General features: G+C 43.6%; 1 protein-coding gene across 2 annotated transcripts; it reads right to left on the bottom strand.

The window, feature by feature from the left end:
- Window positions 1–248: 248 nt before the first annotated feature.
- On the bottom strand, window positions 249–15086 carry LOC138766149 (HHIP-like protein 1). 2 transcript variants are annotated; one of them, XM_069943522.1, is made up of 9 exons: window positions 14512–15086; window positions 11793–12439; window positions 9798–9941; window positions 9015–9343; window positions 7579–7705; window positions 6337–6479; window positions 5575–5656; window positions 4422–4504; window positions 249–702 (listed from the first exon to the last, which is right to left on the bottom strand). In XM_069943522.1, exons 1-9 carry the CDS (start codon window positions 14773–14775, stop codon window positions 662–664), a joined length of 1860 nt encoding a protein of 619 aa, XP_069799623.1. In that variant the 5' UTR covers window positions 14776–15086; the 3' UTR covers window positions 249–661. The 2 variants fall into 2 exon arrangements, with proteins under 2 accessions (XP_069799623.1, XP_069799621.1); XM_069943520.1 differs by lacking the exon at window positions 249–702 and adding an exon at window positions 723–1690.
- Window positions 15087–19096: the final 4010 nt, after the last annotated feature.

The following is a 19096-nucleotide window of genomic DNA, read 5'->3' as shown; positions in this document are numbered from 1 at the left end:
AGAGCAGGCCGGTGCACAAGAAAACGTCACTGGTCGTAGGAACCAGGCAGCATTTTGAAAAAAGGACCGCACCACCATGATCCCAGCGCCAGCTCATGACTGATGGTGGTCCCAGCGGTCAGACCCCCACCGATCTTGGCCTAACTGCTTGAACTATGTAGCCATGTAATCATATATGATTGTGAGGGGGCATATGACCTTGGAGTGGGCACAATAAAACAATACAGCACCAATTGTTCAGCCGCCTATAGATTTTATTACACTAAGATGACAATTCGTTCACTCGGTGCTGACACGTGACACACGCTCCATCCACAGTCTATGAAAACAGCTGAGTCACTGGCACTTCTACTTTACTAAGACTGAACTACACTGAATGTGCATCATATGACAGAGGAGTCGGAGGCTCGAGTGTCACATACATTTCTCAGACTTCATCAGCAAAAAGCAACAATGACACTGATCCAGCAGATGGGCAAGAAAGACAAAGAATTGCAGGCCTGCTGCATTATCAATGGGTATATATTACATCCAGTTATACTGAATCCAGCCCATTGGTTGATGGTTGTAGAGCTGCCCTGAGCTCAGCTAGGGACATTGTCCATCTTTTGAATAGGTAGTAGCATCCCGATACCTCTCTGTGTAAAGCGCAGCTTCCACTTTATTGGCCTATCCATAGTTGCCCCTCTGGTTCCTGAAGACCTATCTCATTGCGTTAGTTTAGAAATGGGAGAAACCGTCATATGAGTTGGATAATCTAGGGTAGAGTTCCACAAAGTTATTCTCTATGTTAATAAGTCTTTGTCATAATGTCTATCCTCCATCCCGCACACCACCCCAACATCCTCATCATGGGCACAGTCATGTTCCCCAAGTTTTGATCTTTTGCACTCCAAAAGCGTCTTCTCATACCCCTGACATTTCACTTCATCCAGGAGAATTCTCAGCCCCTTGCCCTCCCCGAATTCTGCTTTTCTGGCCACCTTTAATACGTAGGGGTAGCCTAGCTGCCTGCAAACCACAGAGCCCGCCTTGCTGTCGAATCTGTCATTGCAGATTGTCCCCCATTCTCCATTGATGTGGATCTCCACCCTTCCTCGGTCAAGTTGTTTATTTTCGTTGACCAGACGGACGGTGCCATGTTTGATTTTCTTTACGACCTTTACTGTTTGCTTCTTCAAGACTTTCTTCCTCCGCTTGACCCCTGGGCCTCTCTTGCCTACGGTCCTACTTCCTGGTTTGGTTCTTCTTGTAGGAGGCGGTGATGTGGTCTTTGGGCGGGTTGTGGATCTTGAGTGTGATGTTCCCTGGTGGGGAGTGAAGGTTGAGTATGTTTTTCCTTTAGAGGTGGTAAAGACATCTTTTAATTCACTCTGCCAACCTTTGGTTGGAATCCATTGACTTATAGGCCTTGAGGTTATGGTAACCTTTCCTCTCTTCTTAGCCATAGTTACCATTTTCTCAGTCTTAGGGACTGGTGTTACTCCTTTCCTGGCTGTCGGTGGCTTAGGAACCGGGGCAGCTGTAACATATCCGGGGGTAGTCAGTCTCCTGTGTGTTGTGGTGGATGGAGATGTGGCAGTAAAGTGAGGTTCTAATGTTGTGCTGAACCTGGTTGTATCATGCAACCTGGCCGAGCTTGAGGTTGGAGTAGATTCAGTTGTCATGGTTTTGGACTTAATAATGAGTTCTGTGGAGATTGAAGAGTTGACATGTGAAGTTACTGTAGGATCATAGGATTGTTTCCCACATTTTTGCATCAGTCTATGGATATCCTTTGCCTGATCTGACAGACTGTATGTCCTCTTCCAACTCTTAAAACGACTCTGTACCCACAATCTGACCCCCCCCCCCCCCCAAACCACTTGTACCTTTGGATAGCTGCTATTAATCCAAGATCTGTCCTGCTGTCTATTTGGCAGGTGATGCAGTTATTGTCCTAAAAAAAAAATTAAATTTGGAGCCCGTGCCAAACGGGAGTATCTGTGCCCTAACTTTGCACCACCCCTCCGTCCCTCCTCCCCACTCACTTCAGCATTAGGAATGCCACTGAAACATTTTCTAAATGCTGAACACTGCACAGGTCCTTAATGATCCAGCCCATGTGCCGGGCTGACACAGGTGGGGAATAGGAGGCAATCTGTCTGGAGCATTCCTAATGATGAAGAGGGTGGGGAGGAGGGACGAAGGGGTGGTGCAAAGTTAGGGCACAGATACTCCCATTTGGCACAGGCTTCAAATTTAAAAGTATTTTTTTAGGACAATAACTGCATCTCCTGCCGAACGGACCACAGGACAGATCTTGGATTAAAAGCAGCTATCCGAAGGTACAAGTGGTTTGGGGGGGGGGGGGTTTAAATTGTGGGCACAGAGTCGCTTTAATGATATAACCAGGCATGGAGCATGCGCATACAGCAGCTCGCTTTACCATAATTTGCTATCACCACTCTCATTCAGGTCTCTAAATCTACCGATATAATTTTTTTTATTAGGCAAGAAGCCACAGAGAACCAATCATGAGGGTTCTTTTTTCATTCTATATTCTTTAATTTAAAGGGAATCTGTCAGCTCCCGGGCACTACCTGGTGCTGACAGTGTGCTGTAGCTGACAGCCCCCTAGTAAGCATGGTGCCTTTTTGGTTATTTTCTGTGCAGCGGATTATGTACAATCTTATGTCTCCTACTGTACTAAAGCAGTTTTTCGTGCCACACTCTGGCATGCATCCTCCTCCCTCTTCATGAATAATCAATGCTGCCCGGCCTCCAGCTCGCTCAACTGTCAGATTGCAGATCAGAAACACTCAGGTATAATTGAATCTTTCCTCTGTAATGTGTTGGAGTTGTGGTCTAGGGGTAACTCACCTGTCTAGAGGCCTGCCAGCAGTTCATTCTCTGGGTCAAATCCCCTGATGGAAATGTAATAGATGTCTTTTTTTCTCTTATTATTGTATCATTTTTAATGCTATTTTCACACACAGTATTTTTGCTCAGTATTTTGCTTAGTATTTTGCAACCAAAACCCGAAGTGGATTGAAAACACAGAAAGGCTATGTTCTCACACTGTTGAAATTGAGTGGATGGCTGTCATTTAATAGCAAATAATTACTGTTATTTTAAATATTTGCCATTACATGACGGCCATCCACTCAATTTCAACAGTGTGAGAACATAACATTTCTGTGTTCTCAGTCCACTCCTGATTTTGGTTGCAAAATACTGACCAAAATACTGAGCAAAAATACTGTGTGTGAACATAGCCTTAAAAATACAATAATGAGAAAAAAAAACATCTACAGTAATACCTCGGTTTCCGAACACCTCGGTATTCGAACAATTCGGTTTTCGAACTAAATTTCCCCCTGAAGTTTTGCTCAGTACTCAAACATTGCTCGGTATCCATGCACTGATGTTCAGCTGACAGTTAGAGGTGTCCGTGAACAGTGAGATGCGGGGGACACCCTGTAAAGAAGTGGGGAATCTCATCATAATGATGGGATTCCCCGCTTCTTTACAGGGTGTCCCCCGCAGCTGAGTGGAGCAGGAGGCAAGTTTAAATAGCCGCCCGCTCCTGCCTCTCACTGTTGCGGATGATATGGAGTGTTTTTACGCTCTGTGGGCCGGGTGCTCTGCAGTTTAACATTGTTTAACATTGTTCTCTATGGGAATTTACAGCTCGGTTCTCAAACTGCTCGGTTCTGGAACAGCCTTCCAGAACCATTTATGTTCGAGAACCAAGGTACCACTGTATTTAATTTCCATCAGGGGATTCGAACCAGAGAATGAACTGCTGGCAGGTCTCTAGACAGGGAAGTTACCCCTAGACCACAACTCCAACACATTACGGAGAAAAGATTCAATTATACCTGAGTGTTTCTTTCAGACATAACCTGCCAACACAGGACTGATCTGCAATCTGACAGCTGAGCGAGCAGGAGGCCGGGCAGCATTGATTATTCATGAAGAGGGAGGAGGATGCATGCCAGAGTGTGGCACGAACAACTGCTCTGTGACTCTTTAGTACAGTAGGAGACATAAGATTGTACATAATTCGCTGCACGGAAAATTACCAAAAAGGCACCATGCTCACTGGGGGCTGCCAGCTACAGCACACTGTCAACACCTCAGGTAGGGCCCGGGAGCTCACATAATGTTGGGCGCTGCCATCTTTTTGACGTCACTGTTTTCCAGTGATAGAACACACCGCTGGAACGCAGTGATGTCACCAAAATGGCAGTGCCCGATGTTACAGCACCAGGACAGAGTAAAAATTTTGTAAAGGCAGCATGTATCTCCATAAATACAGTATGGGACTATTTTATAATAGGGACACTATATACTTTTTGAGGTCTAAAGACTAACATATATAACATGACTATACCCTATAATTGTGTTTCCATATTGTCCTACAGCACGTTACTCACTTTGCCTTGGATAGAAATCCATCAGTTTTCCTTTTACAGGGACAGATCGAGGACTAATTGCACATTTGCCTGGAGCCGCTCTTCTGTGGATACAAATGAGGGGAAGCGATTTAGGAGAGGAAAATGTATCCGTATGATCCTCGTTACGCTTGGCTAAGAGAACCCAAAGGTTTTGAAAATAAAGAATTCTGTAAGGACAGACGGGCCCTGGTCATAACACACCAATGGTTACAGTCTGCCGCCTTTGGAACCCCTGAGCAGTGAACAACGTCATTCCATTTCCTCAGTAGACACATGAAGAAAAGTGTTGAAACCACAGGGACATTTTCCAGTTAGTCATCTATTGACCATATGCCTCAGGGGTTGTCCAAGATTTACATATTACATGTCTCATTTTTAAAATGATTAATAATTAATTCCTTAATTCTATATAGAAAAGAATCCTGTGTCTGGATATCTCTGTTCTTTACTTGTTATGGTGCCCCCTGGTGGTTCTAGAATTCCCTCTAAGAACGTCCAGTTAATGTGCCAATATTGGTGGTCACACTTGCCCAGTCCCACCACCTGGATCCTCATGTGGTTATTATCAAGCAAACAGGCTGATACTTCCCGGTAAAATAAGTGCAGCCATAAGCCAAGGGGATTCATACAAGTTCTTGAAATGAAGTTTTAGTCCATGTAGGACCTATAATGGACAATAGGCTATTATAAAGTGACGTTTTCTCAGCTGTCTCTTTTTGCATTCAGTAGATGCTTTTTTTGCATTCAGTAGATTCAGTATAGATGCTTTAAACTATGAAATCTGAAGAAATCCGAAATTCGGTCGAACCGAACTTTCCGAAAAAATCCGGAAGTCCGGTCGTAACAAACTTTTGAAAAGTTCGCTCATCTCTACTCCTCACTAGAGATGAGCATGTTCGGGTTTGTCTGAAACTGAACTTTCATCATTTGATTACTAGTGGCTGTTTGGAAAACATGGATACAGCCTACGGCTGTATCCAAGTTTTCCAGGACTTCCCATGGCTGCATCCAACGTCTTCAGCCACCGGTAATCAAATCCTGAGAGGTCGGGTTCTACTCCTACTTCTACTTCTCACTCCTCTGTTTAATTAATAGTAACAAAAAAAAAAAAAGTAGAACAGAAGAATATTACTTCGAGGGGTCCACTAGCTTGTACATGACTCCAGCTGCCACTGCTGCACTGGGAGTCCCCGTGGACAAGAAGTACAGTTCACCTGTAAAGAGATGGGAAAGAATTGAAGATTAAGACGTAGTTCATGATCTTGTGATCATGTTCTTCGGTAGTCAATATTTAACATTTAGCTAAAGCCTTGCTATTATCACTTATAACCTTGAGGGTGGCCATACATATTCAATCAGGCTGAAATTCATGTGTTCCCTATGGGGAGGGGTAAACCGCAGTCAGACATCTCTGCGCCAGCTTATCAAAGTGTATGGCAGCCTCTTGACTCTCCACCAACATACAATGTGTGTGAAGAGTCAAGAGGCTGCCATACACTTTATACAGCCGCCCATGCTGGGTTCGGCTGACGTCAGTGCAAGGTGTATAGAAGAGATGAGTGAATTTACAGTACTAGCAAAGTGAAGTGATTTGCTAAGCTCAGCCATCGGCTTATCAGCCGACCACCTTTGAACTCTGTGCTGCTCCGCTCCGGGTGCCCGGAACAGCTGTATCCAGTCCTGGGAAACTTCTTCAAGTTTCCCAGGACTGGATCCAGCTTTTTCAGGCCCCAGGAGAGGAGCGGCACACAGTTCAAAGGCATCCAGCTGACAAGCCGATGGCCGAGCTTAGTGAATCGCTTCACTTCACTAGTACTGTAAATTCGCTCATCCCTAGTGTATAGGCATCTAGTGTATATCATGTATCACGTATGTATATGGAAAAATGTGTTACCTGCCTCGTCCTCTCCGAATGATATGATATAGGGGTAGTAGGCGTTGATAAGTTTGGGGAAGTTGCAGGTCTGACCATTTCCCATACAGATTTCTGTGTAGTGCCAATTTCCCTCCTTGTCCTCTTTTAGAGACATTAGACGTCTGGAGCAAAGTAAGAGAAGGTGTTACAAGATGATGGCAAATGGAGTGGAAATATATGTGTGTATTATGAGTATGAGTGTATTAGCAGTAAAGATAATGGCAATAGGCATCCGCATATGAATATGGTAGATGGTATGAGGTGATTTCTTTCTAATTTACCTCATAGAATTCTAGTGAATTATTTACAGATGTCTCTAAAGGGTAAATCTACATTTTCATACTTTTTTTTTTTTTATTGTTTTCATGACTTAAAAATTAAAAACATCAATGAAAACTATTGTGTATACAGCTCCTATAAAGATCCTTGTGTCTCCATGGTAACAGACTGCAAAAGAAAATGTGTATGCTGATCCTGACAACAAGAAAATGTGTATGCTGATCCTGCTGTCATATTTCCATCCATTTGTCCAGTACTTCTTTCTAACCTATGAAATGTATATAGTACAAGTTTTATGGACAGATAGAGGAGTGTGAAAATGCAACAGGATTGGTTTGCCGGAGGGATAATAAAAATGAGTTAACCAGCAACTTAACCGCAGATTAACCCTACTGGCATTACAAAGTTGCAGATAGGGACTTGTTTACATCAGCCAACTAAGAAGAGAGGAGGGGGAGACGGAGATAAAAGCTCACATACAGTTTTTTGTGTCTTCAGCAGAAAGCAGCAGCTCGGAACTGGGGGAAGAAGACTGAATAGATAATAACCAGTATGGAAGGAATTGTTAGTCTCACCATGGGCAGCAACATATTAAAAGTTATGTTTGAGTGGAATAGCCGTTTAAGGTGGTCCTTCTTTGTGCAATGTACTTTTAGACATAAAGTATGTAGGTGGTGTTAGCAACACAGGACGGGTCGGAGCACTGCTTCGTCCAGGCTCTGGATCCCACCCCTGCTCTCTATGCTAGATTATGGCTTCCTATCATAAACATTATGAGGAGCAATACCTTTTCATCTGTCATCATGTCCAGGATATTTGTGATTCTCTGGTTTAAATCAGACACCCCATTGTCAGGTGCGCATTTGTCTGTGACAACATGGAGGCCAGGTTGTCCAGGGCCCAAGAGACATTAGCTACGCCCCTGGTTATAGCTACTCTTACCCACTCATGAAGTCCCCAAAGAAGTAACGTCCTACAAGATTGGGCATCTGACATCCACGATAGATATAGCCTCCGGTTACTGACTTCCCCAATGAATGTGGATAGGCAAATATTGGTAAGATATCATCTGAAATAGAGAAAATCGCAATCTGAGAATAGTAACGAAAGGTCAGGATATCCAGAAAATGTAGCCGCAGTCTCATATAACACTGCCTCATAGAACAGTAGATTGGATTCCTTGCTGTATCTTTTTAAAATTTCTCATGCGATACACAGATGTGGTGACTCTTAGTGATGTGGCTCAGGGTTGCAGGATGTACGATACACTAAGACACTGGTGGATAGGTTGTGTAATCGCCACCAGATTTCGGAAAGACTGTTCAATGACTGTGTATGACAGATGACTTTTTTGGACCCCAATGAGTAGTGAATTGTCTGCACATCTGGAATATATCAGCTAGCCGCACTGGGCATACCTCCAGTCAGTCAAACAGTTCAAAGCCAGAACCAACTATGATAATCTTTGATATTTTATGCTTTAATGCCAACAAATGCATGGTGTAAAGGAGGACTCCTCCGGGAAAATGGAAGCCATTTACTTGGAGTGTTTCAGACCCCTTATCTACATGTGCTTTGCATATGACCTATACATTGCCAAGATAGCAGAATACATAGCAGAATAAGTGAGGCCCGGGACAGGGATGCATTTGTGGATGTACAATTCCACAGGATAAATTTGTAACGCATAACAAATGAGGAAAAATTACATCAATAAATTAATAGATTAGGGACCCAGTCTACAAATTAATAGAAAATCACTTACACTACCCAAGGGCCAGGGGAAAAGGAGTTGTTAATGCATCTGGGCCCTTGCTCATGTCTATCCAGCCTTGAACTGTACCAATCAATACTCCAATGGACCCTAATTCTGGCACCAGAAAAATAGACATCTAGGAGAACGTGGCCACAACGATCCAGCAAAAGCCAACACCATTTGAAGGTGACTTTGGAGGCGATCACTTGCCTTTGTAGTTTATTACTCCTTGGGTGTACCACAAATAACCTATTGGATCTTACTGTTCATATGTTCTTTACGAGGAATAATAATAATAAATTTAATAAATAATAAATTTACAAGGCAATAAAGAGTGGATTCCTCTGGAGGTGGTTTAATTTAAGGTGCCTATACATCTTATACTGAAGTTGGCTGAAACTACCGCAACTAGCAGGATTGTCCAACTGAAGGTAATGTTGGTGGAAAGAAGAGTCTGGTGAATTTTTGCTCCCCGGCCCTTTTGTTCTTTCAAGGAGTTGAAAACAGGTTGGGAAGGGGTTAACCAAATTTTCTCTAACGTGTATGGGCACTGTAAACTAATAAGACATGCCTTGTACTGATCATGTACAGGTATATTGCCATCCAGTGTGAAGTGACTTACCAAGTGAAGCGTTGTTGCATAACTTCTTGTCGTAACAAGAGAACCCTTCCTTTGCTCTCCAGCCATAATTTCCTCCCTTCTGGATGATATCCACCTCTTCAAATTTGTTCTGGCCAACATCACCGCAAATAATGCGCCCTCGACCCTTCTTGGTGATTGGGTCTCCTCTATCCACCGAACACCTCCACATATTCCTGGCCCCATAGGCGAAGACCTCAGGCCTCGCGGTACGTTCTCGCAGGAAGGGATTGTCAACTGGTATGCGGTATGGTGGGCCCTTGTCATTTCCTGTCACGTTAATACGTAGAACCTTGCCCAGGAGAGAGGACCTGTTAATAGGCACATACATTAGGATAAAATAGAAGCAAAGTATCTACATCTTATGGTTATACTCCCCCCCCCCCATGTTTCTGTACATTGCTTCCCTAGGTTGGGTAATTTTTCTAAGGATCTATGGATGAGCTAATTTCATAACATTGGCTGAAGAAGTTCGATGCAGCCCTATGGCTGGAAAACATGGATACAGGCATAGGCTATAGACTGTATCCATGTTTTCCAGGACTCCCTAGAGCTACATCCAACTTATTCAACAATCGCTAATCAAATGCAGAGTGTTCGGGTTCAGGCGAACCCAATAATGCTCAAGATTTCCTAATCTCAATTAATTTCCATAAGGGTACAAAAAGTTATAAATACAAGTGCACACCTTTCTCTAGCCATTACAATAAATAGATTTTTACCACAGTAGTGAGTATTTATAATAGAAAAAAACATTTTACTCACTGGTTTTGGGCATTCCCAAATTCTCCAAATGGGTCTCCAGCTCGTCCGCCATCGCCAGTGAATATGTACAAGTATCCATCTACTCCAAACAGGATCTGGCCACCATTGTGGTTTGATGCAGGCTCGGTCACCTCTATGATAATTCTATGGAGTAGACATATTATGTTGTACAGAGTAATATAAAATATTTCAATAATATTTTACATAAAGGGGTTGAAAACTCGTTTTCTTATACACAGACACAGGGGGCCCCTCTGCTCGAGACCCTTAAAGGAGAAGTCCAGCGAAAATTTTTATTAAAGTAATGTATTGCCCCCGAAAAGTTATAAAAATCACCAATATACACTTATTACGGGAAATGCTTATAAAGTGCTTTTTTCTTTGCACTTACTACTGCATCAAGGCTTCACTTCCTGGATAACATGGTGATGTCACTTCCTGGATAAAATTGTGATGTCACGACCCGGCTCCCAGAGCTGTGCGGGCTGTGACTGCTGGAGAGGATGATGGCAGAGGGACACTGAGGGACACAGGTCACTGGAGGGACACTGAGCATCCCTCTGCCATCATCCTCTCCAGCAGCCACAGCCCGCACAGCTCTGGGAGTCGGGTCATGACATCACCATTTTATCCAGGAAGTGAAGCCTTGATGCAGTAGTAAGTGCAGGGAAAAAAGCACTTTATAAGCATTTCCCGGAATAAGTGTATATTGTTGATTTGTATAACTGTTGGGGGACAATACACTACTTAATAAAAATTTTGCCGGACTTCTCCTTTAACTACCAGTCAGTGCAAAAATTGGTTACATAGAGCATCTTTTTCTCTGGAGGACATCTTGCTGACCCCAATGGTACTTTTTCTGGGATCCTCCACAACTCACAGCTGATCGCTCGAGTTTATGGAGTTTATTATGGCACCAGTTCTCCACCATTTTTTTCAACTGGGTTTCCAAAACGGCAGTAAAAGTGGTACTGCCATCAAAAGTCCAGGCGACTTGGGAGCCCAAACTGTGACCCACCAGTATCTGCATGAGAGATATCAAAATTCACAAAAACAAAAGACCTCAATTTAATAGGTAATCCTGAGCAAACATGGTTCCCAATATGGTGCCCTTCATTTCACAGATATGTAAATGCTAATATATGCCCAAGTAGGAATTCTGTTACCCATGGACTAATATATAGTATAGTCATGAAAGACTGGATGAAGATCCTATAATCACCCCTGATCTCACAATCTATACACATGTATGCAATGGGCTAAAGGTTGCAGGTTAATGGATAACCCCCATATGGGGAAGAGATTTCCTAAGGCAGCCCTGAAACAAAGTGGAGGGAAATGAATAAAGTTACAAAAGCACATGTCTTATACAACGTGGCGGTTTTGGAAGTATTTTTTACAGGATTTTGTAAAATGCAGTAAATGTAATGAGTAAGGCATCCTTGGTTGTGTGCAGAGTTTTTCTCAGACTAAGAATACGTGCACGCTAAACTGTCCCTCCATCCTCCCTTCCTGCCCAGTATACACAGACTTCTCACCACAAAGTATATATTACATCAGGCCAGACAATTAATATGGAAACAGTTCCGTCACATTCCTCCTCTCGGATTACCCCAAGAAATAAATCAGGCTGTACTCTGCAATTGTCAAATACCAGATGAAATAAACACGGGGTACAATGGCCATGCTTGCTCATACAGTGGCTAAAAGACCGGTGACAGACCGCAGCTGTGGCTATTCTCAAGACTGAACAACCAAATTCCTTGTGTATATGGTAATACTGTAAAGCCAGAGATTAACGGTTTGCATAATTCTCCACTAATGCGTCTCCAGATCTCCACCCTCCGTCTGCTAGCGGTGCATTCATAAATCTAGATTAAGGCCATGTTCACACAAGGTACTCCCACACTGCAAAAAATTACACCATACTTTCTTTCCACAAAGCATTGCCTGCACATACATTTATAAAAAAAAAAGTTCTACAAACTATTATACCGTTCTGATTTGTGATCCGCCATGTTCACATCTTCTGTAGATACATGAAACTCTGCAATTCGTATCCTCTCCTCCTTCTTTGCATAGATAGAGTAGTAAACATAGAACTTTCCATTGTGTCGAAAGGAAGGATGCATGGCTATACCCAGGAAACCTCTTTCATCTCCTGCCCAGGGGGATGTAAGTACGGCTTTGGATACATTAAGGAAAGGCTTGTCTACTCTTGAACCGTTTGGGAGATAGACCCATACATAGCCCATTTGCTCGGCTATGAAGAAGCGATGGGTTCCATCATTGGCGTGCACCATAGCAACTGGATTACGTAGTCCATTGGCCACTTCTTGTAAGCACAGCTGAAGGCATCCTTCTTCATCCTCCTTCGTGTTCCCAAGGTCAGCGTTTAGTTCTGCATTGGTCAAGACGTTGGGGTAACAGTAATTTACATCGTCTAGTGTCAGGAGACGACAAAATTTACCCACATCACTTTCAATAGCGGATAGGTCCCGATCCTCGATTATCAGGCTCAGTGTAGACCGGCATTGGAACCAGAACTCTGTACAGTAGTTACCACATAGACCAGGGAGGTCGCGAAGAGGCGTATTGGCATCTTCTGCATCATATAAATGAGCAGCGTAGGGTGAACATTCCTAGTGAAAAAGAGGGCACCATGTTATAATAGGTGTGCCAAGGCCAAGAAAAATCCACTTTCTTGAACGTTAATGTCCTGAACACTACAGAACAAAGAAAAGAAGAATTGATGTTTCGGCCATCAACACCTGCTCCATTTCCTTGGTACAATTCATCCCAGGTATGAGAAAACTTTTGTTCAGTTCCCATTGCTCACTTACTTTGCTATAGCTGAAGGGGAGGGGGGCAGCACAGATTCACGCCAACAAAAGAGAACATGGCACCAACCAAAATAGTAGCCTAACAATAGCGTCACTGGCTGTAGATATATAACAGGTGTAGTTGCACCTTACGTTTGCATGCATTTATGCTATTACTATTGCTAAAGTGCTGGGATTAAGCAGTCCCAATAGAGAGTTTTTCCTGGAGGCGCAGGCAAACATGGAGTAGATGAAAGAGACTATAGGACCTGTTCTTATAATGGAAACACGGGGCAACAAACACTTTGTACTGGTTACATTGCCTGCAGGGGGCTTCCTCCCCACCACCATTAGCCCCTTTCTCTAGTCTCTGGCCCCTGTGTATATATTTGGCTTCGAGACATAGCCTCCCTCTCATCCTCTCACAAGGGGTTTCCGTGAAGACCACAATGGAGCCTTGTACTGCTTACTCTAGTACATGCAGAATATTCCCTGTCCGGACGCCAGCTTTAATATTAACTTTACAATCTGCTCCGCTGCCCGAGAGCTAAAGGAGAACGGAGTGGAAAATTGGGGAAATTCATTAATTATCTTTCGTGTTTGAATGAGGCCAACAACAAATTACAACCTTACACGGTGCATCATATACACAAGCTCACAAAGGTCTCACAGTCTGTGAAGAAACGGTGAGAATGGAAAAGTAGGAACGAAAGCAGAAAAAGGACGTGCAGAAAGTGCAGTGACGGGGATAGGAAGGAGGGGGGAGAGGGATAGGACCAAGAGGGGGTCAGAGAGGCAGGATGGAGTCACTGCTGTCAGATGTGGGAAAGGAAACAGAGGGAAGGGGTTACTTTTCAAGGAAGCGTAGGAGGAGGGAGAGAGGCTGCAGGAGAATAGAGAACATCTAAGGAAAAGAGGGAAGGAAGAATGGAAGGATAAAGGGTGAAGATGGGTCTGCTACGTGGTACTCAACATATGCTACAAATGAAAGGATCCCAAGAAGCTATGAAATATTTCTACTTTTCCTCCATTGACCTAGAGCTTGGCCAATTGTTGCCTTGAAAGACCTTATCTTATAGGAATCCTGGACTGATCTATCCTATCTCTGGAAGAAAAGCAAAATACAAGCTCGTATGGATAATCTCTATCTACAGGGTAACAAAGATGTCATTGAAGGGTAACTCTATAGACAATGGAGAGTAGAATAATCGGGTTGGTGGGGTCTTCAGGTGAAGAGAGAGGAATGAGTTTAGACTACAGAAGGAGAAGTTAAGTGCTAGAAGTCAGAGAGAGGGTCAAGAGAGGCAGAGGAATGAAGACGGGTCGTAGACAATGGACGTGGGGCGTGAAAAGAGGAAGAGGAAGTTAAGGAGGGCAGTGTCCAGGAGAAAGTTGACTGAGGAGGTCCAATGGGAGGAAACATAAGATTAACTCTAATAGTTTAAAACATGTTGTAGAGAGAAGAGATGAGGGAAGAAAGGTTTGACATAAAGTGGGGCATGGAACGTACGAAGCAGAAACATGGAGTGAAGGGGTAGAAGAACTTTCCCTATATATCTGGACTTGAAATTCGTCAAAGTGGTTGGGGGTGGAAGTGGCAGTAAAATAGTAGATGGGATGAATGGGGTATAAGCAATTAAAAAATAAAATTACCCCGTCGCCAGGGGAGATACATAAAAGTTGATGAAAATATTTGATCAAGAAAGCAAAGGAGAAAAGTCAAGATGCAGCGAAACACTTGATGAGACGGAGAGGGATAAAAGGGTCAGATGTACAGAAGAAAAGGAGGGACATATATATATATATATCTATATATAGGCAAAACTGATATTTACAGTAGTGGATCCATAGAAGCTCATTGCCTCTGAAGGGGAGGGTTAAAGGATAAGTACCTGGCACAGGATATTCCGGATATAGTCTCCACAGACGTTGACCCCAGTGTGGTCCAGGAACTCTGTGATGTAGCGGAACCTGTCAGCGATGGCTTTCTCCTGATCCGCATCACAGCATCCAAAGGAGGAATAATCTGTACAGAACTCTAGAGGTCTTGAGGGCTGAAATGGGGGCTTGTAATCCAAACACTGTGGGTGGCCCCTCACCACCCAGGTGGTGGTGACTAGCACTACCCAGAACGTAAGAACTGGGGGGATTGTCATGGATGCCAGCTGAGGTTACTAGGAACGGCACAGTTTTTGTCTCCAGATGTCTATACGTCTCCTCTGACTTTTTGTGAACCCAGCTGCACTTTTCTTTGTTCCTCCCTCAAATTACTCATTCTCTTCCCCCAGCCTCCACTATATCTGTGGGAACGGCTCCCTCCATAATGTTCTAACGCTTGGAGAACCCATTGAGACACTGTGCCACCTTGTCATTCCCATTCATCTTCTTCTCCTCTCATTCCAGATTTCTCCTCCGTCCTCCCATCTTTTCACACTGCAATATGACTTCTGTGAGTTCCTGTCTGTCTCATCCCCGTCTGTCAGCGTCTCTCCCACACCTATTTCTCTCTTTCACTGACTTTTTGTAAGCTCCCTCTCCCCATGTGTACATGGGGCTGCAGAATATGATCCAATCTCCTCCTTCTCTTCCTCTTTAATCCAGCCCCAATTGTCTCTCATCACCTTTAAAGCTCACGTCTCATCACTGACTGGGGTCTTCTGGGAAAAGTGGTGCTCTAGAAATCCGAACAGTTTCTTACTAAGCAGATCAACTAAAGTTACACTTAAAGGGCAAGATACAGAATGATCAATGTACATCTCACTGTTGTGTTTTTTTGTGTGTAGTTTGCCGGTGACTATTATGGGACCATATTGTATCTTCTTGTTCATTTAATCTTGTGTGAAATCTATTAATTTTTTTTTTTAATTCCTTATTTTTCAAGGAACGAATAAGATGACTCAATGACTCACCATTGGAGGATCTATCGCAGTACCAGAGCATAGGGACTACTGTACAGAGCCCAAACTGATTCAAACTAATGTCTGTATAAATGCACAGCAGCTGCATTGTTGCTTTATAGTGTTACTGTCATTTATAAAGGATTTTGACAAGTCACACAGACATGTCATGAGTTTGATAAGTCTGAGTCTCAATGCTGAGACACCCACCAATCACTAGAAGAAAAGGGCCGGGCTCTGTAGAATTATAATAGACCCTGTCTCCTGCAATGAGCCGGATCAGGCAGAGAGCTGGGGAGACAGAGTCCGGCCATGTGTAGAGATAGGTGGGGGTCTCAGCACTGAGAAGACTGCGACTGTTCCAAATTTTTGAGATGCCTATGTGATGTGTGAAAAGCCATTATGAATGACAGTAATACCGTGAGCAGCCACACCAGCGTAAAATGCAGACACATAGCACCCAATAACAACTGCACTGTTCCGCTAGATATATAGTTTGAAGTCCTAAATCCTATTCAGTCCTTGTCCTATGAGTTCAGCTTTTGGTGCACCCTGTTTGTCCTATCTTCATGTTCTGGGACAGGAAATACCTGTGAAGTGGTGATCCGAGTGATAACAACACAGTCACCGGCAGCTTACATGAGTCAGAGAGAACCTTGGTGTATGATCAAGCAAAACACGATTTCAAGAGGAGCAATGGTCATTAACGTTTAATGGTTAAAACAAGATGATAGCACTCTAACTGGAATGTTAATACAATAATATTAGTTAATACTAGTAAACTACAATTGTGGGCCACTGTTGCTCCACATGGACCCCGAGACCAATGTCCCATCACTAGGGGAAAAGGTCATACCACCACAAATGGCTCTAACCAACAATTATCAAACTGGAGGCAGCCTACACCAGAATGGCAGCTAATACAACAGGGTCCTCACCTGACTACTAATTCTTCCTACTATTCCCGTTACGCTCAAACTTTCCAGATTAACCCTTAAGGTAGGATGCCCACCCTCTGGGACTAGCCAGCCAACAACTACTACCTAGGCCCTGGTGGTGGTCACCCCAACATGTGATCTGCTACAATGCACTCTTCTGCCCAACACCTCTTGCAAACTAGCATATTCTTCCAGAACTTACCCCTCCAAAGACTGATAGAGCATATACCACCTCAGGGACTGCTCACACCAACCTTCCCACACCTCAAAGACTATCGTAGGCTCCCTACTTCAGTGTAGCCTTCAGTTTTCCGCCCCGTCAGCATAGGCAAGCCACTTCAGGCCTTACACAGCCTCCTTAGCCCCGGATGGGTTCAGGCCCACTGAATTCACACAGGTCAATGTCAGGCTCTCCTTGACTGCTCACATGGCCCAAAACGCCCCCTCTGAGTTTTTCCCAAAAGCATTACCATGCAGCATCTTGGTGTCACAAGATACGTTACCAACAGTGGCATAGCTACCATGGAGGCAAACCACACCACTGCTACGGGGCACGTACCCTAGGAGGCCCCAGGGCCAGATTGGCATTTGGCCCTTTAACTGTGAGAATTTATGATGAACACTCACAGTTAAATGCTGCGATGCTCTGACCGACAGAGCAAGAAGCCATTGGCTACCCAACCTGCCAGTTCTTCTTGTGGCCGGAACAGCATTGCAACTTCAGCTACAAGAGGTCACTCCTTGTCCCAGCTCCGTCACACATTCACTTCAGAACTCGGCGTGCTACACCGCCTCCAACGCACGTTTAACGATTTGCTTGCTTCAACGTGCGTTGGAGGCGGTGTAGCACGCAGCTTACATCAGGTATGGTCACTATGTGTTGGGTGGGAGATCTCGGACACCACTTGGAATGGTTCCCTAGTGCTTACTAACAGCACCTTATATCAGGCCTTATTAGGGGTGGTGCAGTAGTATCTTTTTTAGCAATATTTATATCATCAGTGTTTTTTTGGGGGCAGCAAAGCCAGGGTCGGGTTATATCACTGGTACTATTCAGTTACAATTTTGGTTCAGCCCCACTCATACATGGTAGATATGTATTTGTTATAGACTATTTATATTGTAGTGATCATACCGCCTTGTGCATAATTTTACCTCACCTTGTGTCATTTTAATTATTGTGAACTTTTGATTTTGTTAATAAAAATTATTTGTGGTTTATCAGTGAATTTTGCCTCGTTTTTTTAGGAAACATTAGGCAACATTGCCTGAGGCGGGCTAGCAGGGTTGTTGTAGGAGAATATAATTCTGAAAGAAAGTGGCCATGGTTTTGTAGCACTGGATAAACCCTTGGTCTAATCTAATTACCAGGTTAACCTATTAGTATGTTATAGGTGTGGGAGGAAACAGGAGTACTTAAAGGAAACCCACACTAACGGGGGAGAACATACAAACTCCATGCAGATGTTGTCCTTGGTGGGATTTGAACACAGGACCCCAGGGCTGCAAAGCAATAGTGCATAATGCCGAGGCAAACGGCACAACACATCGAAGACATATGTTTCTAATGCTTTTCTGTTTATTTTAGTGTAACAAACAGTGATTGTTTACATTGCAATCCCCTTCCAAGCCCTGAGACCCGAGGTGGTTATGGAGCCCTTTGTATAGAGCAGCTCAGCACGTATCTCTCCGTCATATCTTGTAGCTCCAGTGTCAGCAAATACCATGTACAGATCATGGTTACTATTCTATGCTCACAGTTATGGCTATCCACTTTGATCCCTGTTCCTATTTGCTCCCACACTTCTAATATGTGCACACTAAAGCTATGTACACACATTTACTGGCCATTTTTAAAGCTAAAAAAGCCCATATTTTCTCGGCCATATAACAAACAGATCTAGGAAAAGCTAAAGCATCTGAAAATCTCGGATCTGTGTTGACTTTCTAGCATAAGACCCAAACTTCAAATAAGAAACCTACCTTCATCCTCAGGGCCCTGTGCTCTAAAGGGACATATCAACAGGTTACATACAGTACTTCTTGGTACGGGTTGTCCCCCCTGGAATTATTTCGGGTGATGAACTGATTACTGTTCCTATACAGGTATAGATCTATGTGTCTCCATGGCAACAGACTACAATCTCTTTATGTAGTCAGATCTAGTATTATATGATGTTTGATTAATTTCTTACATACAAATTAAAAAAAAATAAAGTTTAGTTTGTTCCCTATAGTTTTGTCCTTAGAGCGTATGAATTAATTATCTGTGTAGAAAAAGAGGTTAAAATAGTATGTGGCCTGAACTTGTCCAAATGCTGATAACTTTACTTTGCTGTCTGAAAGCTCATCCTCCCCCTTCCTTGTCTGTTGTGAGTACACATCATAACTTCTTGGATGAGTCAGTAACCTGGGGGAGGTCATGTCACACGCGCTTCTGGTGTTCATGCATGAAAGATGTTCTAATAGGCTTTGAAAGAAAAAAGTAAGGAAGATATTAACAGTTCCCCCACACACCATCTACAACCGGGGCAAAAGAAATGGTACCATGCTGTGTCCAAATACAGAAGGACACATATTGTTAGTTACCCCAGAATTCAGGACTAGAGAAGTAGTACTGTGCAGTCAGGACCGACTCCAGG

This window comes from Dendropsophus ebraccatus, chromosome 10, assembly GCF_027789765.1.
Source record: "Dendropsophus ebraccatus isolate aDenEbr1 chromosome 10, aDenEbr1.pat, whole genome shotgun sequence".
Classification (NCBI taxonomy): Eukaryota; Metazoa; Chordata; class Amphibia; order Anura; family Hylidae; genus Dendropsophus; species Dendropsophus ebraccatus.
The sequence above is the reverse complement of the archived record's forward strand: the minus strand, read 5'-3'. Positions and strand labels throughout refer to the sequence as shown.

What these genes read in the sequence shown, in the direction of transcription:
- LOC138766149 (XM_069943520.1), bottom strand. Translation starts at nt 14,775, where the DNA reads ATGACAATCCCCCCAGTTCTTACGTTCTGGGTAGTGCTAGTCACCACC. An exon ending in TCCGGAATATCCTGTGCCAG is followed by an intron (nt 12,440 to 14,511) that starts GTACTTATCCTT and finishes CTTTTTCACTAG; the next exon opens with GAATGTTCACCCTACGCTGC. An exon ending in GCGGATCACAAATCAGAACG is followed by an intron (nt 9,942 to 11,792) that starts GTATAATAGTTT and finishes TCTACTCCATAG; the next exon opens with AATTATCATAGAGGTGACCG.